A 26,914-nucleotide genomic window follows, 5' to 3' on the forward strand; every position below is an offset into this window, starting at 1 on the left:
TTATAGTCCTATAGCCAAATTAAAATGAAGGCTATAAATATTATGTTTTGTCTAGTGATAACATTATAATGGGTAATTTACCTTAAAGTTAATAATTACCAGATCAGGGGTGGTAAATACGTTATAGAAGAGGGAAGATTCAGAGAAAATATCACAATTCTTATGCTAGGATAAAGTTAATAGATTAGCTTTTAAAATTATATAGCTACATTTTGTTATCATGTTTATTCTTATACATTTATAATTAAATAGTTTTAATTATATCTTGAATGCAATGCTAAAGTTCTGTTACATATACACTTTGTCCTACCTGATGTGAAAAGTTTGAAAAATGAGATGAAGTTGAAATCTTTATAGTTTTTAATGTGACGTATTTCAAATATAGAGACACTAAACTTTATAGTTTTTAATGTGACGTATTTCAAATATAGAGACACTAAACTTTATAGTTTTTAATGTGACGTATTTCAAATATAGAGACACTAAACTTTATAGTTTTTAATGTGACGTATTTCAAATATAGAGACACTAAACTTTATAGTTTTTAATGTGACGTATTTCAAATATAGAGACACTAAACTTTATAGTTTTTAATGTGACGTATTTCAAATATAGAGACACTAAACTTTATAGTTTTAATGTGACGATTTCAAATATAGAGAGGCTAAACTTTATAGTTTTTAATGTGACGTATTTCAAATATAGAGACACTAAACTTTATAGTTTTTAATGTGACGTATTTCAAATATAGAGACACTAAACTTTATAGTTTTTAATGTGACGTATTTCAAATATAGAGACACTAAACTTTATAGTTTTAATGTGACGATTTCAAATATAGAGACACTAAACTTTATAGTTTTAATGTGACGTATTTCAAATATAGAGACACTAAACTTTATAGTTTTTAATGTGACGATTTCAAATATAGAGAGGCTAAACTTTATAGTTTTAATGTGACGTATTTCAAATATAGAGACACTAAACTTTATAGTTTTAATGTGACGATTTCAAATATAGAGACACTAAACTTTATAGTTTTTAATGTGACGTATTTCAAATATAGAGACACTAAACTTTATAGTTTTTAATGTGACGTATTTCAAATATAGAGACACTAAACTTTATAGTTTTTAATGTGATGTATTTCAAATATAGAGACACTAAACTTTATAGTTTTTAATGTGACGTATTTCAAATATAGAGACACTAAACTTTATAGTTTTTAATGTGACGATTTCAAATATAGAGACACTAAACTTTATAGTTTTTAATGTGACGATTTCAAATATAGAGACACTAAACTTTATAGTTTTTAATGTGATGTATTTCAAATATAGAGAGGCTAAACTTTATAGTTTTTAATGTGACGTATTTCAAATATAGAGACACTAAACTTTATAGTTTTTAATGTGACGTATTTCAAATATAGAGACACTAAACTTTATAGTTTTAATGTGACGATTTCAAATATAGAGACACTAAACTTTATAGTTTTTAATGTGACGTATTTCAAATATAGAGACACTAAACTTTATAGTTTTTAATGTGACGTATTTCAAATATAGAGACACTAAACTTTATAGTTTTTAATGTGACGTATTTCAAATATAGAGACACTAAACTTTATAGTTTTTAATGTGACGTATTTCAAATATAGAGAGACTAAACTTTATAGTTTTTAATGTGACGTATTTCAAATATAGAGACACTAAACTTTATAGTTTTTAATGTGATGTATTTCAAATATAGAGAGGCTAAACTTTATAGTTGTTAATGTGACGTATTTCAAATATAGAGAGGCTAAACTTTATAGTTTTTAATGTGACGTATTTCAAATAGAGAGACTAAACTTTTTCAGTATTCATATTGAGCTGTGAGCTGTTCTATCTCCATATTTGTTTGATTAATTCGGGAACTTCTTAGTTGTAAGAATACCTTAATATAAACGTCCTAACATTTGGTAAAAAGTAAAAGAGCTATCCTTACCAGAGCCTAATATTGCTTCTTTCTTTCCCCCTTATTTCCATCTTCTGTCATTTCTAAAATAAGAGCTATCCTTACCATAGCTTAATGTCACTTCTTTCTTTCCCCTTGTTTCCATCTTCTGTTAATTTCTAAAATAAGAGCTATCCTTACCATAGCCTAATGTCACTTCTTTCTTTCCCCTTGTTTCCATCTTCTGTCATTTCTAAAATAAGAGCTTATCCCACCTATAGCCTAATGTCACTTCTTTCTTTACCCCTTGTTTCCATCTTCTGTCATTTTTAAAATAAGAGCTATCCTTACCATAGCCTAATGTCACTTCTTTCTTTCCCCTTGTTTCCATCTTCTGTTAATTTCTAAAATAAGAGCTATCCTTACCATAGCCTAATGTCACTTCTTTCTTTCCCCTTGTTTCCATCTTCTGTCATTTCTAAAATAAGAGCTATCCTTACCATAGCCTAATGTCACTTCTTTCTTTACCCCTTGTTTCCATCTTCTGTCATTTTTAAAATAAGAGCTATCCTTACCATAGCCTAATGTCACTTCTTTCTTTACCCCTTGTTTCCATCTTCTGTCATTTCTAAAATAAGAGCTATCCTTACTATAGCCTAATGTCACTTTTTTTTAACCCCTTGTTTCCATCTTCTGTCATTTTAAAATAAGAGTTTATCCTTACTATAGCCTAATGTCACTACTTTTATTCCCCTTGTTTCCATCTTCTATCATTTCTAAAATAAGAGCTACCCTTACCATAGCCTGTCACTCTTTTCTTTTCCCCTTGTTTCCATCTTTTATCATTTCTAAAATAAGAGCTTATCCTTACTATAGCTTAATGTCACTCTTTCTTTCCCTTGTTTCCATCTTCTGTCATTTTTAAAATAAGAGCTATCCTTACCATAGCCTAATGTCACTTCTTTCTTTCCCCCTTGTTTCCATCTTCTGTCATTTCTAAAATAAGAGCTATCCTTACCATAGCCTAATGTCACTACTTTCTCTCCCCCTTGTTTCCACCTTTTATGATTTCAAAAATTAGTATCAGAATTATATGATTAAAATTCATATTGTTTTGAGATGTGTTTATTATTTTTACTGTGTTCTGTAGTTCACGAATTACTAACAAGTTTTAAATGTTGTAACCATGCTGACCTATGCTGAATAGAAGCTTCATCACCATTTGGTTTTCCAATAGGCAAAATATATTATGTAAATTTAGGGATATTTAAAGTGATGATCTGTATTGTGATAAACATGTTTTAAATGAAGTAATTGGTTTGTTAATAAGTAAAACGATTAATAGTTGCAGACAGATCTGGTTCATCGTTATTGTAAAGACACTGTTAACAAGTTATGTAATTACACAGCTGTTATCATGTTAGCTGATTTATTGTAATGAGTAATACTTCAATAACAGTGTTTTCATGTCTGTAAATGTAGGTGTTTTCTTTAATAAACTGTGAATGGTCATTGTATTGAGTAATACTTCAATAACAGTGTTTTCATGTCTGTAAATGTAGGTGTTTTCTTTAATAAACTGTGAATGGTCATTGTATTGAGTAATACTTCAATAACAGTGTTTTCATGTCTGTAAATGTAGGTGTTTTCTTTAATAAACTGTGAATGGTCATTGTATTGAGTAATACTTCAATAACAGTGTTTTCATGTCTGTAAATGTAGGTGTTTTCTTTAATAAACTGTGAATGGTCATTGTATTGAGTAATACTTCAATAACAGTGTTTTCATGTCTGTAAATGTAGGTGTTTTCTTTAATAAACTGTGAATGGTCATTGTATTGAGTAATACTTCAATAACAGTGTTTTCATGTCTGTAAATGTAGGTGTTTTCTTTAATAAACTGTGAATGGTCATTGTATTGAGTAATACTTCAATAACAGTGTTTTCATGTCTGTAAATGTAGGTGTTTTCTTTAATAAACTGTGAATGGTCATTGTAATGAGTAATACTCAATAACAGTGTTTTCATGTCTGTAAATGTAGGTGTTTTCTTTAATAAACTGTGAATGGTCATTGTATTGAGTAATACTTCAATAACAGTGTTTTCATGTCTGTAAATGTAGGTGTTTTCTTTAATAAACTGTGAATGGTCATTGTATTGAGTAATACTTCAATAACAGTGTTTTCATGTCTGTAAATGTAGGTGTTTTCTTTAATAAACTGTGAATGGTCATTGTATTGAGTAATACTTCAATAACAGTGTTTTCATGTCTGTAAATGTAGGTGTTTTCTTTAATAAACTGTGAATGGTCATTGTATTGAGTAATACTTCAATAACAGTGTTTTCATGTCTGTAAATGTAGGTGTTTTCTTTAATAAACTGTGAATGGTCATTGTATTGAGTAATACTTCAATAACAGTGTTTTCATGTCTGTAAATGTAGGTGTTTTCTTTAATAAACTGTGAATGGTCATTGTATTGAGTAATACTTCAATAACAGTGTTTTCATGTCTGTAAATGTAGGTGTTTTCTTTAATAAACTGTGAATGGTTCATATCACAGCTTATCACTGTCTGTTGCAGGTTTTGTAATGTTCTATAGCAGGTTTTATTTTGATCTTCAACAAGTTGTATATTGTTCTCTAATAGGTTCTGTTTTTAATTATTTCTGAGATCTAGCTGGTGTGAAACATGGCTTGTTTCATGTTGATTGTTTGTTGGCTTTTTGATTTTTTTTTTGAATTTGGTATTTTTTGTAATGACAACAGTTATGAGTTTGGTGATTAATACTGAGATAATTTTTTTCAACTTTTTACCAAAACGTATTTATGTATATACCGTCAACTTGTTTTCAGGTTGCGAAACATCCAGCAAACAAGGGCACTAAAAAGTTTAGTACAAAGAAATAAAGAAAATTCTCAGACTGTTCTTGAAAATTCTCAAATGAACAATGTGAACAGAGAAGCAAGTAAGACTGACACAAGAATAACTATGAATGGAGGTACAAGTGTTGATAATAATATTACAGAGAACAAAGCTTGTAAGTCAGCTAAAGAAAATAAAGTGAGAGCTAAATATGAAGAAGAGGAAAATGATGTTGAAAGTGGTAATGAGAGTGATGTTACTCAAGCAACAAGCAGGATGTCTGATGGAGAGGTTAGTAATTTGTTTGTGTCAGGTAGTGAGAATGATGTTACCCGCCAACAAGCAGGATGTCTGATGGAGAGGTTAGTAATTTGTTTGTGTCAGGTAATGAGAGTGATGTTACTCAAGCAACAAGCAGGATGTCTGATGGAGAGGTTAGTAATTTGTTTGTGTCAGGTAATGAGTGATGTTACTCAAGCAACAAACAGAATGTCTGATGGAGAGGTTAGTAATTTGTTTGTGTCAGGTAATGAGAGTGATGTTACTCAAGCAACAAGCAGGATGTCTGATGGAGAGGTTAGTAATTTGTTTGTGTCAGGTAATGAGAGTGATGCTACTCAAGCAACAAGCAGGATGTCTGATGGAGAGGTTAGTAATTTGTTTGTGTCAGGTAATGAGAGTGATGTTACTCAAGCAACAAACAGGATGTCTGATGGAGAGGTTAGTAATTTGTTTGTGTCAGGTAATGAGTGATGTTACTCAAGCAAACAAACAGAATGTCTGATGGAGAGGTTAGTAATTTGTTTGTGTCAGGTAATGAGAGTGATGTTACTCAAGCAACAAGCAGGATGTCTGATGGAGAGGTTAGTAATTTGTTTGTGTCAGGTAATGAGTGATGTTACTCAAGCAACAAACAGAATGTCTGATGGAGAGGTTAGTAATTTGTTTGTGTCAGGTAATGAGAGTGATGTTACCCAAGCAAACAAGCAGGATGTCTGATGGAGAGGTTAGTAATTTGTTTGTGTCAGGTAATGAGAGTGATGCTACTCAAGCAACAAGCAGGATGTCTGATGGAGAGGTTAGTAATTTGTTTGTGTCAGGTAATGAGAGTGATGTTACTCAAGCAACAAACAGGATGTCTGATGGAGAGGTTAGTAATTTCTTTGTGTCAGGTAATGAAAGTGATGTTACTCAAGCAACAAGCAAGATGTCTGATGGAGAGGTTAGTAATTTGTTTGTGTCAGGTAGTGAGAATGATGTTACTCAAGCAACAAGCAAGATGTCTGATGGAGAGGTTAGTAATTTGTTTGTGTCAGGTAATGAGAGTGATGTTACTCAAGCAACAAGCAGGATGTCTGATGGAGAGGTTAGTAATTTGTTTGTGTCAGGTAATGAGAGTGATGTTACTCAAGCAACAAGCAGGATGTCTGATGGAGAGGTTAGTAATTTGTTTGTGTCAGGTAATGAGAGTGATGCTACTCAAGCAACAAGCAGGATGTCTGATGGAGAGGTTAGTAATTTGTTTGTGTCAGGTAATGAGAGTGATGCTACTCAAGCAACAAGCAGGATGTCTGATGGAGAGGTTAGTAATTTGTTTGTGTCAGGTTGTAACTGTAAGTGTAGGTTTGTACTTTGTACTAAAGTTTTATCATGGATAAGTACAGTTTGTGTTGTTTGATGAAGTCTCGTTAGAACAACTTGTGGAGATTATTTTACAACGTTGACATAATACATGGATTTACAAATTAAGTTAATAGATGCTAGTTATATCTGAAAGTAATATTAACTACAGAACGTACCTGATTAATGATTAATTCTAACATTATCACTTTAACTGTTCTTATGTATTGATTTATTACCTTATGATCATATTTGGGAAGTTGTTTTGTAGAATTGGTTTCAATAATTTATAAGTTACATTTTCACTTTTGATGTCTTTAGTTACCTTGCTTTTGATCAGTAGATAATAATTCACCAAGTATCAGTACATATAATTTCCTTCTTGCTAATGGAAGGAAAGTTTCCTGTTCATTTTTGTTTGTGGTATGTTAACTGTCTGTCTATAGAACTAACCAGGAGAACTTTGTCATCTTTCTAGATTGCTGTAAACAGTATGTAGAGTACTAAGTGGTAGACTTATGCCTAAATAATTTTGTTATCTGTATCATTTTGTTTGAATGGTGTTATGACCAGTAGCATTTGTTGAGAGTGTACTCACTTTAAATAATCAAGTTTATAGCTAGTGACTAAACTTGCAATGTTCATATTAAAAAGAAAGATTTTTTTATTTTTTGCTCATGAATACAGTTTTTGAAGTAAAGAGCTTAGTGTAATTAGATCTTACATGTTAAACAGAGAATGTTTGTATGTCCTACCAGGAACAGGATAGTTATATTTTTGTATATTTTATAACCCTCGGCAGGATGAAGAACTTGGTTTCTCTAATGAAGAGTTAGAGAAGAAAATTGAAAAACTTTCAAAGGTGAACCATATTGAGTTTTTATTAGAAAATTATCACTTTTGTTTTTGGTAACTTTTTATAGAACTGTAAATAAATGGGACTAAAGGTTTTAATGATTTATTTCACAATTACAGGTTTCTTGAGAAAGTGTGTGTGCCTGTTTCTTCTCTCAGTTAATCATTACTGGATATGTAGAAAAAGAATTAAAATTTTAATGGAAAGCAAGGGTTGTTGGTTATTTATAGAATTAATATAACAAGTATCCAGAAGTATGTACTTTTTATTGGGGTATCAAAACCAGATACCCACAGATTAGTCAAGTAAGTTAGAGAAATCAGGTAGCAGTAATCCACGCCATCTAGGCACTATTTCTGCTGAAATTATCAGGTGGGTAGTAGACAAAAATGTTGTTTTATAAATGTTTGAATTGTTGTACTGGAAACATTAGCAATTTTTTAGCATATACGCAATTAATACATTGAAACCAGTACTTTGAATGGTTGGTTTCAGTAGGGTAGGGGGTGTACATTGATTGTAATCCTTGTCAGTCCCTGCTGTTAAGTAGTACCATACTTAAAATAACCCTACTTGTGATGACGTCATTGATAGAGAAGTTATTCAACTGTTTATTGTTTTGATTAACCTTTTTACAATAGGATCAGTATAATATACACCTGTTGATGTACATATTTACACTAACTTTTGATACAGTATACGTACCTTCCCAGAATTTAGTAAGGATTGTAAATTTTTGTATACAAAAAATCATATTTTAAATAACTGTACTAAAGATTTGTTTGTGAAAATAGTGTCTGTTTTGTTACTATTCTGAGTGTGAAGTGATTTCATTTGTGATTAAAAGCTATTCTTCATTATAAAAATCTCAGATATTATTTGTGTAATTTCTTGAACCTTCTAAATACATTTTAAACATTTGTTTTCAGTAGGACTTTAAATTTTGTTATGTTCTATACTCTAATTATGTAGGGTTTGTCACTTGACAAATTTTGTAACCACCATGAAAGTTGGGAAATAAATATAAATTGTTGTTTTTGTACTAGGATGACTACATATTATAACATGTAAATACAAATATTTAGTCTAAGTAACTTAAGTCTCATAACTATATGTATTTATTATATTGACCTTCTAGTTGAGCCTAGACGTAGCTTGCATTGAGGGTGGTGTACGTACCCTATCAAATAAAATAAAATTGACCTGGTCTAGGCTCTGTTTTAGTGGACTAGTATTTTGTAATATACAATCACATTTAAATTATTATACATTATATATACATATATCATGATATATTACTGATGACAGATTAATATTTAAAAATAAGTTATTTTTCTTGAAATAGAGAACAATAGATTAAGAACTTAAGCAAACAGTTATCTCTTCTAGTTTTGACCTATGAACTTGGTTGCTGCTGGACATAGGTTGTTAAGCCTTTTAAAATTTCATATCTGAAGGATATCAAACAAAATGTTTTTAAGGTTTCATGTATACAGTTGAATAACCAAACAATTATACATGGCTACACTGATACTATAAAATTCCACTGTAACTTATGAAGCTTAGTAATTAATGTGTATTTAGGTGTAAAAAGAGTATGAAACTTTAAGCAGGCTAAAGACAGAACCTGTCTTCAAATCTTGGTTCAAAAGGACATTTTGACCTTTTCACAGGTTAAAATAGTTGAGAAAACCACTAGTGTGACATTCTGAGCTGTCGGTTATTCACATGTCGTATATAGTAGTAAGAGTATATAAGGAATCATGTCTTAAAATGGAGAGTTGAACAGAGCCATTATTTTTTATTCAGTACATAAGCCATATCTCCAGAAAGTAAAAAGATTTGAGGTTCTTATTTTATATTCTTACTTGTCAGTATTAATAATTTGAGTTACTACAGAACTATAGGCTTAGCGTTTTGACATCACAAACATCTAATTTTGATCAGTGCTGCATTCAACATACCACATGGCTCACAAAAATCCATATGTTGGTGGGTTCTTTAATATAAGAAATTAACTTGTATATAATATTAAAGTTTGAATTCTAATCTGCAATTTGATTCTAAACTTATTCACATAAATTCAAAAAATAGCAGTTCAAAAAACTTTTGAATGGAATTGAACAACTGCAGTGATGTGGCTTTTGACCAGTCACAGATTGTGAAAGGGTTAATCATTACTGGTTAACCCACCCATAAACTCCTAGTTGATGAGACCATGGAGAGAAAGGTCTTGTTGGCTGTTGTCTTACTTAATCATTACTGGTTAATCCATGAAACTGTAGTTAATGTGGTCATGGAGACAAGGTTCTTGTTGGCTGTTGTCTTACTTAATCATTACTGGTTAATCCATGAAACTGTAGTTGATGTGGTCATGGAGACAAGGTTCTTGTTGGCTGTTGTCTTACTTAATCATTACCGGTTAATCTATGATATCCTGGTTGATGAGGCCATTGAGACAAGGTTCTGGCTGTTGTCTTGGTTAATCATTACTGGTTAACCCATGAAACTATAGTTGATGTGGTCATGGAGACAAGATTCTTCTGGCTGTTGTCTCAGTAAATCATTACTGGTTAACCCATGAAACCCTAGTTTATGAGGTCTTGAAGAAAAGGTTTTTCAACTGTTTGCTGTTACTGGTTAGTCCATAATATTATAATTGATGAGGTCATGCCCTTGTTTTTTCAAATTTAAAGTACTTTTCATTTAGGGCACAGTTTGATGAATGGAATTTTGTAAGATGGTTTTCAAAGAGCAGAAACTGTGTTGATGAAACCATTTAGAATCGTTGCATTTACTAGTTACAAATTGTTTAATCTTGTGATATGTGTATATATATATTTTTTCAAAATAAAATGACAGAAAACAGTCTCAGGTCATATGAAAGTAGTAGTGTTTTTAATACATCCAAGTTATTGAGTTTTATTACTAGTCATCAGCTAAATGTCTTGATTAACAATGAAACATGTTTCTAAATACTTCATACTGATGAAGGCAACCATATTTCCTGTTCCATAAGTATTGAAAACAGTTTTTAAAACCTGCTGTGTGAGTATTGCTACAGAGTTTACTGTTATTGCTAGTATTTGTAGTGTTATAAACATACACCGTAAGAAACATTAATTTGTGATATAAATTGTTTTTATTGTTTTAAATAACAATTTGTGGTGGGTTTTCATATTAATCAGGTTATTTTGTTTAGATACTGAATATAGCAAAGTGTGAAAAAAGTACTTAGATTTTCTGTTTATATGTCTTTCCTAAAATCTCATATTTCATTATATAGAGTATATAAATAATCATTAGTGTTTTACAAAGATTCAGTCATGTTACAGGTTCCAAACAGTGCTTAGTTGTCCACATTAAATCTTTGAGCTGATGTAGTAAGTATATAAAGGAAATAAGTATGCTATAAACAATCTTAGGTTTAAGTTCATGTTTTCTTTAGTTAAAAAAATTGTATTTTTCTCTTGTTGGAAAAATATTCATGTAGGTTTTAGAAAATTTTAAATTTATTTTATAAAGCTCATGCAAGACAAATTAGAATTTAACTCTTGAGTTCTCCCCAAAAAGAGATTATCCGCTGTATTAATGATTGTGTGATGTGGTTGACTATGTCGGTAGAGAAAGGTGTTTCCTTGTTATAAATACTCAACTGATGATTTTATAATAAAGATTACCTAAATCAAAATCATTTATAAACTAGACCAATATTTCGTAGTCCATTGTAAGAGGACAAGGCTTAGATCATGTACCTGATATTTAAGTTTATGGATAGTGAGAGGATGTTGGAAAGTCAAGTGAGAATTCATACTTACCATTGACAAAGAAAATATGGGTTTATGTTCTTAGTACATTAAGATTCTCAGAAACTTTGAAACTGGTTTCTTAACAAAGCTTGCTTGTTTTATAGGGTATGTTACTTGTGTATTCAGTGATTATAATTACAAGATCAGGAACTTGTCCTTGTTATACCAGTTTTAACACATTATTCAAATGTTATTTCAATTTTCTACTATAGCAACAAGCACAGTTTCACAGTAAATTGACCAAAGCAGCCCATACCATTCGAGGCACATGTTTCGGTGAGGACCGCTATGGACGTCTCTACTGGGTGACTCCATGTGCTGGAGGTATTTTGTTGAAGGAATTGAGTCATCAGGGATGGAAAATGAAAATATATCAGAACAAGATAAAACACTAGTCACGAAGTCTGGAAAACTGGAGAATAAAGAAAAATCTGTTGTAGAGGAAAGTGACAAAATACCAGATAAGGATGTGATGGAACCACAAGAAGAGAAACATGTGACATGCACAAAATCAAACCTAAAAGAAATAAATAGTAACATGTCAGAAAAATGTAAACCAGAAGAAGGAAACAGTGTTAAGATTAGTGGAGAGACTGTACCTTGGGTTGAAGAAGAAAGTGAGTCTTTAGAACGAAAAGAAAACACCGTGAACACTAATGATAGTAAGGAAAAGGTGGAAAGTACAGCCAGTGAAAGAGAACAAACAAAAAACTGATTCACCTTCACATTACTTTAATGTTAAGAAAGAATCGCCTACAAAACTGAAAAGTTCTTCTGATGTTTTGCCAGAACCAGGAACAGAAGATGATAAATCTGTTGAACCTGATGTTCCAAACACTTTGGCAAGTAGTGTTCCTAGTGTTGAACAGAACTGGTTGCTTCATTCTCCTTTCTTTGCTTCAGTCCTCGCAGGTTCAATGCTCATGAATGGACCTTTATTACACGGCAGGGAATTAAAAGGTAGCTACTTGAATCTTCCTAAAATTGAACCTTCGGTTTCTAGTTCATCGTTTAATCCGCTGTTAGGGTTAACCCCCACCTTTCTTTCAGCAGAACAAATGCTCAAAACCTTGTCAGAGAAACAGAAACCCTGGTTTAGTGTTCTTCCTAGGATACCTTGTGATAGTACTTCAATAATTCAAGGATCCCCTTGTAAACATATTCCTTCCAAGAGCTCTCAAGAGACGCACAGTACTTTGTCAAATAGTTCCCAGCCACCAACAACCTCACACAGCCAAAGCACTCCTACCAGTTCCATGGCTGGACATACTTCTACTGCTGCAGCTCTGGCTCTTGCTAACCTCCATCTGGGACTCTTGAATGGACTTCCACCACCTCTAATGCCAAATCCACTTCTTAATCCCTCCTTGATGAATTCTCTTTACACGACAACAGAGTCATCACGCCTGACGCCTACACCATATTCTCTATCTGCCTCTGTGATTCCTCCTTCTTTCTGCTCCACCCCATCTTCTGTTCCATCTCCATCCTCCACTCCTGGTCCTGTACCGTACGGGTCTTATTCCAACTGTTCTCTAGAAAACTCACTCCAAGCTCAGCAGAGTCTTCTGTCAGAAAAACTGAACCAGTATGCAACTCCTCGTGCAATACCAAAAGGTAAAGTTTATATTTATTGTCAGTTGGCTGTAACCTAAAGACACAGTGTACATGTTTTATGTGAAACACATCTAAAATACGAAATGTATTTTTCATCAAAATTTTTTACAGTATATATCCAGTATTGTTTAAAAGTACCGAAATAATTTTTATACATTAAGATTAAGGTGAATGAAATGAATATTTCTTGTAGATTACAAATGGGTTGTTAATACTGTTTCAGTGAAAATGGATATTTTATGAGTGATGAGAAATGCATTGTACACAAATGACTTTATTCAGTTGATGTTATATATACACAAACCTGAATTGCTGAATTTCTTAATTATAGAAGATTAAAAATAATTAGTTTTTAGAATGTTTGTATAATATAAAGTATCTTGATTCTGTAAATCAGATGTAGTGATATGTATAATGTATTTAGTTAACCTATCTCTGTATAACTGAAATATAAAATAATTCACACAGTTTGCAGTAGTTCACTTATATAATTATTATAAACTGTCTCATATAATGTTGTGAAAGTTGAGGTGAATAAGTGCACTTCATAATGTTGTGAAAGTTGAGGTGATTCAGTGCACTTCATAATGTTGTGAAAGTTGAGGTGATTCAGTGCACTTCATAATGTTGTGAAAGTTGAGGTGATTCAGTGCACTTCATAATGTTGTGAAAGTTGAGGTGATTCAGTGCACTTCATAATGTTGTGAAAGTTGAGGTGATTCAGTGCACTTCATAATGTTGTGAAAGTTGAGGTGATTCAGTGCACTTCATAATGTTGTGAAAGTTGAGGTGATTCAGTGCACTTCATAATGTTGTGAAAGTTGAGGTGATTCAGTGCACTTCATAATGTTGTGAAAGTTGAGGTGATTCAGTGCACTTCATAATGTTGTGAAAGTTGAGGTGAATAAGTGCACTTCGTAATGTTGTGAAAGTTGAGGTGAATAAGTGCACTTCGTAATGTTGTGAAAGTTGAGGTGATTCAGTGCACTTCATAATGTTGTGAAAGTTGAGGTGATTCAGTGCACTTCATAATGTGAAAGTTGAGGTGGTTCAGTGCACTTCATAATGTTGTGAAAGTTGAGGTGAATAAGTGCACTTCGTAATGTTGTGAAAGTTGAGGTGATTCAGTGCACTTCATAATGTTGTGAAAGTTGAGGTGATTCAGTTCACTTCATAATGTGAAAGTTGAGGTGGTTCAGTGCACTTCATAATGTTGTGAAAGTTGAGGTGATTCAGTGCACTTCATAATGTTGTGAAAGTTGAGGTGATTCAGTGCACTTCATAATGTTGTGAAAGTTGAGGTGATTCAGTGCACTTCATAATGTTGTGAAAGTTGAGGTGATTCAGTGCACTTCATAATGTTGTGAAAGTTGAGGTGATTCAGTGCATTTCATAATGTTGTGAAAGTTGAGGTGATTCAGTGCACTTCATAATGTTGTGAAAGTTGAGGTGATTCAGTGCACTTCATAATGTTGTGAAAGTTGAGGTGATTCAGTACACTTCATAATGTTGTGAAAGTTGAGGTGAATAAGTGCACTTCGTAATGTTGTGAAAGTTGAGGTGATTCAGTGCACTTCATAATGTTGTGAAAGTTGAGGTGATTCAGTGCACTTCATAATGTTGTGAAAGTTGAGGTGATTCAGTGCACTTCATAATGTTGTGAAAGTTGAGGTGATTCAGTGCACTTCATAATGTTGTGAAAGTTGAGGTGATTCAGTGCACCGTACAATGTTGTGAAAGTTGAGGTGAATAAGTGCACCGTAATGTTGTGAAAGTTGAGGTGAATAAGTGCACTTCGTAATGTTGTGAAAGTTGAGGTGAATAAGTGCACTTCGTAATGTTGTGAAAGTTGAGGTGAATAAGTGCACTTCGTAATGTTGTGAAAGTTGAGGTGGTTCAGTGCACTTCGTAATGTTGTGAAAGTTGAGGTGAATAAGTGCACTTCATAATGTGAAAGTTGAGGTGGTTCAGTGCACTTCATAATGTTGTGAAAGTTGAGGTGGTTCAGTGCACTTCATAATGTTGTGAAAGTTGAGGTGGTTCAGTGCACTTCATAATGTTGTGAAAGTTGAGGTGATTCAGTGCACTTCATAATATTGTGAAAGTTGAGGTGGTTCAGTGCACTTCATAATGTTGTGAAAGTTGAGGTGATTCAGTGCACTTCATAATGTGAAAATTGAGGTGAATCAGTTCACTTCATAATGTTGTGAAAGTTGAGGTGAATCAGTTCACTTCATAATGTTGTGAAAGTTGAGGTGAATCAGTTCACTTCATAATGTTGTGGAAGTTGAGGTGAATCAGTTCACTTCATAATGTTGTGAAAGTTGAGGTGAATCAGTTCACTTCATAATGTTGTGGAAGTTGAGGTGATTCAGTGCACTTCAGAGAATTTTGTAAATTAACATTTCAACAATTACTGTTATTATTCTTCATTTAGTGTAATAAATAAAACTGATACCTAAACAAAACTAGTTTTGACCTGGACTTGGTTTCTTTGTCAAGTTGAAGTAATTTTCAGAATATGCAGAGGACAGCAGGTGTTAGTATTCTATTTAATAGTACAAGAAATAGTTGTTTTTTTTTTTTGAAGATTAGTTCTAGGCTCGAATATTTTTATTTTTATCTAGTATCAAGAAGCTGTATAAAAACAGTTTATTATACTGTAGAAAAAGACATTTAAGGTTTTTATCTGCCCTCTGCTTGTAGAAAAGGTCAGTTTGTCTGTCTGTAACACCACCATTTTTGACATGTAAGAAAACATTTTTTTTTGGTCAATATTCTATTGAAGGTGTTATCCTGGTGTTTAGAAGGTGCTAGCCTGGTGTTTAGAAGGTGTTATCCTGGTGTTAACGCACTCAGTTCACAATGTGGTGATCGTGAATTCAGATCCTCGTTGCCGAGGATACATGTCGTGTATGGTTGCTGTTTGAACTGGCCATACTAGTTTAAAAAGGCTTACAAAAAATATCAGCCAACTACCAAACTAGTTGAGATTAAGGGCTAAAAAAAAACAAACAAACCCAGCTGATCCCAGAACTAGTTGGGGTTAAGGTCATTATGGAGCAGAACATGAATTACAGATTTTAAACTGCAGTTAGGAATAGTTTGTAGAAATTTGCAAACTCTACTATGGTAATGGAATCAGTTATCTACTTTATATTATGGCAAAAGATGTGAAGAATTAATTTTAATAAACAAATTCTAGGTAGTTTAGAAGTAAAATTTTAAAATATTGGAATTAATTGGAATATTATAAATGAATTTTTGCATAAATAATGACATTAAGCTTACCCTAAAAAGAGGGGTAGTGGGTTGGTAGGTTCTATATTTCTTGGAAAAACATCTTAAACTTTATAATTTGTTTAACCTGACTGTAGATTGTGAAGGACACCAATAACCAGGCAGAACATACTTATTTTGTTGAAGCGGTGAAGTGTGTTTCTTCACACCCTTTGTTTTGAGTTTGAAATGTGCTTACACCATCGCCCAGTGTTGTATATCTCAGACATAACATTAGGATATATTGTGTTAACTGTAGCGTGTGACAAAAATTCTTAATCTTTTGTAGAGTATCAGAAAGGGTGGTGGACGATAAATGACGTTGAACAGTTAAAGTCGTTCCTGAATTCTCTTCATCCACGTGGTGTCAGAGAAAGACATCTTCAGAAACAACTTCAAAAACATTTTAATTATGTTTGCCATGCTTTTACTCAGGGTCAGCAGAAAGGTTAGATTTTATTGTCAAAATATCTTAGTGCTATAATAAGGTTGCTTAATATTCTTGATCAGGTTACATTAAAAATGTAAACCTTAGTGTTGGCTTACATCTGTTATTATGGACCAGATGTAATTCAGATGTCTTTTTACTGTCTAAAAATAAATGTTTATATTTTATTCAAACATAACACTATAAAAGTTCACATTTTCAAATGTTTAGTTTGGAAACTTAGAATGTATAGTAAATACTTGATAACAGTCTTAAACTGTAATACTTTAGAGACTTTATAATATGTAGTAAATACTTGATAACAGTTTTAAACTGTAACACTTTAGAGACTTTATAATATATAGTAAATACTTAACAGTTTTAAACTGTAATACTTTAGAGACTTTATAATATGTAATAAATACTTAATAACAGTTTTAAACTGTAATACTTTAGAGACTTTATAATGTATAGTAAATACTTAATAACAGTTTTAAACTGTAATACTTTAGAGACTTTATAATATGTAGTAAATACTTAATAACAGTTTTAAACTGTAATACTTTAGAGACTTTATAATATGTAGTAAATACTTGATAACAGTTTTAAACTGTAACACCTTAGATATTATAATATATAGTAAATACTTAATAACAGTTTTAAACTGTAATACTTTAGAGACTTTATAATATATAGTAAATACTTAACAGTTTTAAACTGTAACTCTTTAGAGATTATAATATGTAATAAATACTTGATAACAATTTTAAACTGTAACTGTTTATAGATTATAACATGTAGTAAATACTTGATAACAATTTTAAACTGTAACTCTTTAGTTACAGATGTTAGAACAGTTAGATGTTATAATATATGCTCAGTAAACTATAACGTGTGTGTGTCAGATAACCTGGTTTTATGACATATATAACATATGTTCAGTAAACTATAATGTGTGTCAGATAATCTGGTTTTATTACATCTGTACCACATGTTCAGTAAACTATAATGTGTGTCAAATAATCTGGTTTTATTACATCTGTACCACATGTTCAGTAAACTATAATGTGTGTCAGATAATCTGGTTTTATTACATCTGTACCACATGTTCAGTAAACTATAATGTGTGTCAAATAATCTGGTTTTATTACATCTGTACCACATGTTCAGTAAACTATAATGTGTGTCAAATAATCTGGTTTTATTACATCTGTACCACATGTTCAGTAAACTACAGGGTGGCCCGTAAGTCCCTACCCATCCATATGTTATTATGTTATATTCAGTTACGCATGTATTATAAATTTGTTTCTTTATTCAGAGAAATATGGCCGATGTAAGTCCATTTATACTGGAAGATCAGATTGTGACATAATATCATGCAGCGAGAATGAGGGACAGCACACAGATACACTGGATACATAAAATATATGGATGGGTAGGGACTTATGAGCCACCCTGTATAATATGTGTCAGATAATCTGGTTTTATTACATGTGTACCACATGTTCAGTAAACTGTAATTTGTGTCAGATAATCTGGTTTTATTACATGTGTACCACATGTTCAGCAAACTGTAATGTGTGTAAGATAATCTGATTTTATTACAATGTAACACCTGTCCAGTAATCTGTAATGTGTGTGTGTGTCAGATAATCTGGTTTTATTACAATGTAACACATGTCCAGTAATCTGTAATGTGTGTGTGTCAGATAATCTGATTTTATTACAATGTAACACATGTCCAGTAATCTGTAATGTGTGTGTGTGTGTCAGATAATCTGGTTTTATTACAATGTAACACATGTCCAGTAATCTGTAATGTGTGTGTGTCAGATAATCTGATTTTATTACAATGTAACACGTCCAGTAATCTGTAATGTGTGTGTGTCAGATAATCTGGTTTTATTACAATGTAACACATGTCCAGTAATCTGTAATGTGTGTGTGTGTGTCAGATAATCTGGTTTCATTACAATGTAACACATGTCCAGTAATCTGTAATGTGTGTGTGTGTGTGTCAGATAATCTGGTTTTATTACAATGTAACACATGTCCAGTAATCTGTAATGTGTGTGTGTGTGTCAGATAATCTGATTTTATTACAATGTAACACATGTCCAGTAATCTGTAATGTGTGTGTGTGTGTGTCAGATAATCTGGTTTTATTACAATGTAACACATGTCCAGTAAACTATAATGTGTGTCAGATAATCTGGTTTTATTACATCTGTAACATACGGTATATATGTTCACTGTGTATCCAGTTGTGCATATTTAGTAAGGTTTCACATAATAACATTAAGGTTTAACATAACAGTAAGGTTTAACATGATAGCAGTAAGGTTTCACATGATAGCAGTAAGGTTTGATATGAAAAAATTAAGGTTTCACATGATAGCAGTAAGGTTTAACATAATAACAGAGAGGTTTAACATAATAACAGAGAGGTTTAACATAATAACAGAGAGGTTTAACATAATAACAGTGAGGTTTAACATAATAGCAGTGAGGTTTAACATAATAACAGTAAGGTTTGATATGAAAACAGTAAGGTTTAACATAATAACTGTAAGGTTTAACGTAATAACAGTAAGGTTTAACGTAATAACAGTAAGGTTTCACGTAATAACGTATGATATTAAGGTTTCACGTAATAACATTAAGGTTTCACATAACAGTAAGGTTTAATATCATAACAGTAAGGTTTGATATCATAACAGTAAGGTTTAACATAATAACAGTAAGGTTTAACGTAATAACAGTAAGGTTTAACATAATAACAGTAAGGTTTAACATAATAACAGTAAGGTTTAATGTAATAGCAGTAAGGTTTGATACAAAAACATTAAGGTTTAACATAATAACAGTAAGGTTTGATATGAAAACATTAAGGTTTAACACAATAACAGTAAGTTTTTAATATGATAATAGTAAGGTTGTGAAAATTGTCTTGGATTGTCAGATTGTTTAGGGCAGCTTTTAAACTGTCATGGATTTTATTGCTAAACATTTAAGAAATAGAGGATGTGATAATCTTCTACAATAAACTATAAATAATATTATTTTTTACTGCTACCATTTTTTTCTGATCTTTTTATTGCTTCAGCTGCAGATTTAGAAATAAGCGATACGGATAGAGAAAGTTGTACAAAGTCAGGTGGTGCTCCAGATAGTGACAAGGAAGACCAGTGGTCACCAGAAGTTTCACTACGTGTAGACTTGGCTATCTTAGAACATGTAGAAGATATGGAAGAAAAAGTTGCACGAGCTAGTATGCAAATGAAGGTGAGTTTACTTACAGTATCATGAGCTACAGGTAACTTGTCTTTTAAATTACAGTACTTACATTATCATGAGCTACAGGTAACTTGTCTTTTAAATTACAGTACTTACAGTATCATGAGCTACAGGTAACTTGTCTTTCAAATTACAGTACTTACAATATCATGAGCTACAGGTAACTTGTCTTTTAAATTACAGTACTTACAATATCATGAGCTACAGGTAACTTGTCTTTTAAATTACAGTACTTACACTATCATGAGCTACAGGTAACTTGTCTTTCAAATTACAGTACTTACAATATCATGAGCTACAGGTAACTTGTCTTTTAAATTACAGTACTTACAATATCATGAGGTACAGGTAACTTGTCTTTTAAATTGCAGTACTTACAATATCACGAGCTACAGGTAACTTGTCTTTTAAATTACAGTACTTACAATATCATGAGCTACAGGTAACTTGTCTTTTAAATTACAGTACTTACAATATCATGAGCTACAGGTAACTTGTCTTTTAAATTACAGTACTTACAATATCATGAGCTACAGGTAACTTGTCTTTTAAATTGCAGTACTTACAATATCATGAGCTACAGGTAACTTGTCTTTTAAATTGCAGTACTTACAATATCATGAGCTACAGGTAACTTGTCTTTTAAATTACAGTACTTACAATATCATGAGCTACAGGTAACTTGTCTTTTAAATTACAGTACTTACAATATCATGAGCTACAGGTAACTTGTCTTTTAAATTACAGTACTTACAGTATCATGAGCTACAGGTAACTTATCTTTTAAATTACAGTACTTACAGTATCATGAGCTACAGGTAACTTGTCTTTTAAATTGCAGTACTTACACTATCATGAGCTACAGGTAACTTGTCTTTCAAATTACAGTATTTACAGTATCATGAGCTACAGGTAACTTGTCTTTTAAATTGCAGTACTTACAATATCATGAGCTACAGGTAACTTTTCTTTTAAATTACAGTACTTACAATATCATGAGCTACAGGTAATTTGTCTTTCAAATAACAATTGATTAAAAGGTTTATATGAAGAGAACTAAAACATACAAATAACTTGTTTAGATAAGGGTTCATTTCCCCTATCTTTAAGAACAATTAGGACAGCAGTGGAGAGGTTCAGTACCTGACATTAATGTATAAAGTTTTCATCACCTCTAAAGAACTATCAGGTTAGTGATGGAGAGGTTCAGTACCTGACATTAATGTATAAAGTTTTCATCACCTCTAGAGAACTATCAGGCCAGTGATGGAGAGGTTCAGTACCTGACATTAATGTATAAAGTTTTCATCACCTCTAAAGAACTATCAGGTCAGTGATGGAGAGGTTCAGTACCTGACATTAATGTATAAAGTTTTCATCACCTCTAGAGAACTATCAGGCCAGTGATGGAGAGGTTCAGTACTTGATATTAATATATAAAATTTTCATCACCTCCAGAGAACTAACAGGCCAGTGATGGAGAGGTTCAGTACCTGACATTAATGTATAAAGTTTTTATCACCTCCAGAGAACAATCAAGTCAGTCATGGAGAGGTTCAGTACCTGACATTAATGTATAAAGTTTTCATTATTTGTAGAGAACTATCAGGCCAGTGATGGAGAGGTTCAGTACCTTACATTAATGTATAAAGTTTTCATCACCTCCAGAGAACTATCAAGTCAGTCATGGAGAGGTTCAGTACCTGAGATTAATGTATAAAGTTTTCATTACCTGTAGAGAATTATCAGGCCAGTGATGGAGAGGTTCAGTACCTGACATTAATGTATAAAGTTTTTATCACCTCTAGAGAACTATCAGGCCAGTGATGGAGAGTTTCAGTACCTGACATTAATGTATAAAGTTTTTATCACCTCCAGAGAACTATCAAGTCAGGCATGGAGAGGTTCAGTACCTGACATTAATGTATAAAGTTTTTATCACCTCCAGAGAACTATCAAGTCAGGCATGGAGAGGTTCAGTACCTGATATTAATGTATAAAGTTTGCATCACCTCTAGAGGACTATCACGCCAGTGATGGAGAGGTTCAGTACCTGACATTAATGTATAAAGTTTTCATTACCTTTAGAGAACTATCAGGTCAGTGATGGAGAGGTTCAGTACCTGACATTAATGTATAAAGTTTTCATCATCTCTAGAGAACTATCAGGTCAGTGATGGAGAGGTTCAGTACCTGACATTAATGTATAAAGTTTTCATTACATCTAGAGAACTATCAGGTCAGTGATGGAGAGGTTCAGTATCTGACGTTAATGTATAAAATTTTCATTACCTCTAGAGAACTATCAGGTCAGTGATGGAGAGGTTCAGTACCTGACATTAATGTATAAAGTTTTCATCACCTCTAGAGAACTATCAGGTCAGTGATAGAGAGGTTCAGTACCTGACATTAATGTATAAAGTTTTTATCACCTCCAGAGAACTATCAAGTCAGTCATGGAGAGGTTCAGTACCTGACATTAATGTATAAAGTTTCTATCACCTCCAGAGAACTATCAAGTCAGTCATGGAGAGGTTCAGTACCTGACATTAATGTATAAAGTTTTCATCATTTGTAGAGAACTATCAGGCCAGTGATGGAGAGGTTCAGTACCTGACATTAATGTATAAAGTTTTCATCACCTTCAGAGAACTATCAAGTCAGTCATGGAGAGGTTCAGTACCTGACATTAATGTATAAAGTTTTCATCACCTCTAGAGAACTATCAGGCCAGTGATGGAGAGGTTCAGTACTTGATATTAATATATAAAATTTTCATCACCTTTAGAGAACTATCAGGCCAGTGATGGAGAGGTTCAGTACCTGACATTAATGTATAAAGTTTGCATCACCTCTAGAGGACTATCAGGTCAGTGATGGAGAGGTTCAGTACCTGACATTAATGTATAAAGTTTTCATTACCTCTAGAGAACTATCAGGTCAGTGATGGAGAGGTTCAGTACCTGACATTAATGTATAAAGTTTTCATCACCTCTAGAGAACTATCAGGCCAGTGATGGAGGGTTCAGTACTTGATATTAATATATAAAATTTTCATCACCTCCAGAGAACTATCAGGCCAGTGATGGAGAGGTTCAGTACCTGACATTAATGTATAAAGTTTTTATCACCTCCAGAGAACTATCAAGTCAGGCATGGAGAGGTTCAGTACCTGACATTAATGTATAAAGTTTTCATCACCTCTAGAGGACTATCACGCCAGTGATGGAGAGGTTCAGTACCTGACATTAATGTATAAAGTTTTCATTACCTTTAGAGAACTATCAGGTCAGTGATGGAGAGGTTCAGTACCTGACATTAATGTATAAAGTTTTCATCATCTCTAGAGAACTATCAGGTCAGTGATGGAGAGGTTCAGTACCTGACATTAATGTATAAAGTTTTCATTACATCTAGAGAACTATCAGGTCAGTGATGGAGAGGTTCAGTATCTGACGTTAATGTATAAAATTTTCATTACCTCTAGAGAACTATCAGGTCAGTGATGGAGAGGTTCAGTACCTGACATTAATGTATAAAGTTTTCATCACCTCTAGAGAACTATCAGGTCAGTGATAGAGAGGTTCAGTACCTGACATTAATGTATAAAGTTTTTATCACCTCCAGAGAACTATCAAGTCAGTCATGGAGAGGTTCAGTACCTGACATTAATGTATAAAGTTTCTATCACCTCCAGAGAACTATCAAGTCAGTCATGGAGAGGTTCAGTACCTGACATTAATGTATAAAGTTTTCATCATTTGTAGAGAACTATCAGGCCAGTGATGGAGAGGTTCAGTACCTGACATTAATGTATAAAGTTTTCATCACCTTCAGAGAACTATCAAGTCAGTCATGGAGAGGTTCAGTACCTGACATTAATGTATAAAGTTTTCATCACCTCTAGAGAACTATCAGGCCAGTGATGGAGAGGTTCAGTACTTGATATTAATATATAAAATTTTCATCACCTTTAGAGAACTATCAGGCCAGTGATGGAGAGGTTCAGTACCTGACATTAATGTATAAAGTTTGCATCACCTCTAGAGGACTATCAGGTCAGTGATGGAGAGGTTCAGTACCTGACATTAATGTATAAAGTTTTCATTACCTCTAGAGAACTATCAGGTCAGTGATGGAGAGGTTCAGTACCTGACATTAATGTATAAAGTTTTCATCACCTCTAGAGAACTATCAGGCCAGTGATGGAGAGGTTCAGTACTTGATATTAATATATAAAATTTTCATCACCTCCAGAGAACTATCAGGCCAGTGATGGAGAGGTTCAGTACCTGACATTAATGTATAAAGTTTTCATCACCTCTAGAGAACTATCAGGTCAGTGATGGAGAGGTTCAGTACCTGACATTAATGTATAAAGTTTTCATCACCTCCAGAGAACTATCAAGTTAGTCTTGGAGAGGTTCAGTACCTGACATTAATGTATAAAGTTTTCATTACCTGTAGAGAATTATCAGGCCAGTGATGGAGAGGTTCAGTACCTGACATTTATGTATAAAGTTTTTATCACCTCTAGAGAACTATCAGGCCAGCGATGGAGAGGTTCAGTACCTGACATTAATGTATAAAGTTTTTATCACCTCCAGAGAACTATCAAGTCAGGCATGGAGAGGTTCAGTACCAGACATTAATGTATAAAGTTTGCATCACCTCTTGAGGACTATCAGGTCAGTGATGGAGAGGTTCAGTACCTGACGTTAATGTATAAAGTTTTCATTACCTCTAGAGAACTATCAGGTCAGTGATGGAGAGGTTCAGTACCTGACATTAATGTATAAAGTTTTCATTATTTGTAGAAACCTATCAGGCCAGTGATGGAGAGGTTCAGTACCTGACATTAATGTATAAAGTTTTAATCACCTCTAGAGAACTATCAGGTCAGTGATGGAGAGGTTCAGTACCTGACATTAATGTATAAAGTTTTCATCACCTCTAGAGAACTATCAGGTCAGTGATGGAGATGTTCAGTACCTGACATTAATGTATAAAGTTTTCATCACCTCTAGAGGACTATCAGGTCAGTGATGGAGAGGTTCAGTACCTGACATTAATGTATAAAGTTTTCATTATTTGTAGAAACCTATCAGGCCAGTGATGGAGAGGTTCAGTACCTGACATTAATGTATAAAGTTTTAATCACCTCTAGAGAACTATCAGGTCAGTGATGGAGAGGTTCAGTACCTGACATTAATGTATAAAGTTTTCATCACCTCTAGAGAACTATCAGGTCAGTGATGGAGATGTTCAGTACCTGACATTAATGTATAAAGTTTTCATCACCTCTAGAGGACTATCAGGTCAGTGATGGAGAGGTTCAGTACCTGACATTAATGTATAAAGTTTTCATCACCTCTAGAGGACTATCAGGTCAGTGATGGAGAGGTTCAGTACCTGACATTAATGTATAAAGTTTTCATCACCTCTAGAGAACTATCAGGTCAGTGATGGAGAGGTTCAGTACCTGACATTAATGTATAAAGTTTTCATCACCTCTAGAGAACTATCAAGTAAGTCTTGGAGAGGTTCAGTACCTGACATTAATGTATAAAGTTTGCATCACCTCCAGAGAACTATCAGGCCAGTGATGGAGAGGTTCAGTACCTGACATTAATGTATAAAGTTTGCATCACCTCCAAAGAACTATCAGGTCAGTGATGGAGAGGTTCAGTACCTGACATTAATGTATAAAGTTTTCATCACGTCTAGAGAACTATCAGGCCAGTGATGGAGAGGTTCAGTACTTGATATTAATATATAAAATTTTCATCACCTCCAGAGAACTATCAGGCCAGTGATGGAGAGGTTCAGTACCTGACATTAATGTATAAAGTTTTTATCACCTCCAGAGAATAATCAAGTCAGTCATGGAGAGGTTCAGTACCTGACATTAATGTATAAAGTTTTCATCACCTCTAGAGAACTATCAGGTCAGTGATGGAGAGGTTCAGTACCTGACATTAATGTATAAAGTTTTTATCACCTCTAGAGAACTATCAAGTCAGGCATGGAGAGGTTCAGTACCTGACATTAATGTATAAAGTTTTTATCACCTCCAGAGAACTATCAAGTCAGTCATGGAGAGGTTCAGTACCTGACATTAATGTATAAAGTTTTCATTATTTGTAGAGAACTATCAGGCCAGTGATGGAGAGGTTCAGTACCTGACATTAATGTATAAAGTTTTCATCACCTCCAGAGAACTATCAAGTCAGTCATGGAGAGGTTCAGTACCTGACATTAATGTATAAAGTTTTCATTACCTGTAGAGAATTATCAGGCCAGTGATGGAGAGGTTCAGTACCTGACATTAATGTATAAAGTTTTTATCACCTCTAGAGAACTATCAGGCCAGTGATGGAGAGGTTCAGTACCTGACATTAATGTATAAAGTTTTTATCACCTCCAGAGAACTATCAAGTCAGGCATGGAGAGGTTCAGTACCTGACATTAATGTATAAAGTTTTCATCACCTCTAGAGAACTATCAGGTCAGTGATGGAGAGGTTCAGTACCTGACATTAATGTATAAAGTTTTTATCACCTCCAGAGAACTATCAAGTCAGTCATGGAGAGGTTCAGTACCTGACATTAATGTATAAAGTTTTCATTATTTGTAGAGAACTATCAGGCCAGTGATGGAGAGGTTCAGTACCTGACATTAATGTATAAAGTTTTCATCACCTTCAGAGAACTATCAAGTCAGTCATGGAGAGGTTCAGTACCTGAGATTAATGTATAAAGTTTTCATTACCTGTAGATAATTATCAGGTCAGTGATGGAGAGGTTCAGTACCTGACATTAATGTATAAAGTTTTTATCACCTCTAGAGAACTATCAGGCCAGTGATGGAGAGGTTCAGTACCTGACATTAATGTATAAAGTTTTTATCACCTCCAGAGAACTATCAAGTCAGGCATGGAGAGGTTCAGTACCTGACATTAATGTATAAAGTTTGCATCACCTCTAGAGGACTATCAGGTCAGTGATGGAGAGGTTCAGTACCTGACATTAATGTATAAAGTTTTCATCACCTCTAGAGAACTATCAGGTCAGTGATGGAGAGGTTCAGTACCTGACATTAATGTATAAAGTTTTTATCACCTCTAGAGAACTGTCAAGTCAGGCATGGAGAGGTTCAGTACCTGACATTAATGTATAAAGTTTGCATCACCTCTAGAGAACTATC

At 33.2% G+C, this 26,914-nt stretch overlaps 2 protein-coding genes across 3 annotated transcripts in view; both read left to right on the plus strand.

Annotated features, from left to right (window-relative positions):
* LOC143226976 (bromodomain adjacent to zinc finger domain protein 2B-like) overlaps positions 1 to 11,480 on the plus strand; it is a 26,827-nt gene extending 15,347 nt beyond the window's left edge. Inside the window, exons 9-11 of the mRNA XM_076458526.1 lie at positions 4,791 to 5,091; positions 7,223 to 7,282; positions 11,298 to 11,480. Coding sequence (XP_076314641.1) covers positions 4,791 to 5,091; positions 7,223 to 7,282; positions 11,298 to 11,480 — 544 coding nt within the window. The remainder of the gene's footprint in view (positions 1 to 4,790; positions 5,092 to 7,222; positions 7,283 to 11,297) is intronic.
* LOC143224710 (bromodomain adjacent to zinc finger domain protein 2B-like) overlaps positions 11,480 to 26,914 on the plus strand; it is a 21,027-nt gene continuing 5,592 nt past the window's right edge. The window contains exons 1-3 of one of the 2 annotated variants that reach the window (XM_076452923.1): positions 11,480 to 12,702; positions 16,271 to 16,429; positions 19,518 to 19,696. In XM_076452923.1, coding sequence (XP_076309038.1) covers positions 11,742 to 12,702; positions 16,271 to 16,429; positions 19,518 to 19,696 — 1,299 coding nt within the window. In that variant the 5' untranslated portion in view covers positions 11,480 to 11,741. The remainder of the gene's footprint in view (positions 12,703 to 16,270; positions 16,430 to 19,517; positions 19,697 to 26,914) is intronic. The other variant, XM_076452924.1, reaches the window with a different exon arrangement.

Source organism: Tachypleus tridentatus, chromosome 9 (assembly GCF_004210375.1).
Source record: "Tachypleus tridentatus isolate NWPU-2018 chromosome 9, ASM421037v1, whole genome shotgun sequence".
In the NCBI taxonomy this organism is placed as follows: domain Eukaryota; kingdom Metazoa; phylum Arthropoda; class Merostomata; order Xiphosura; family Limulidae; genus Tachypleus; species Tachypleus tridentatus.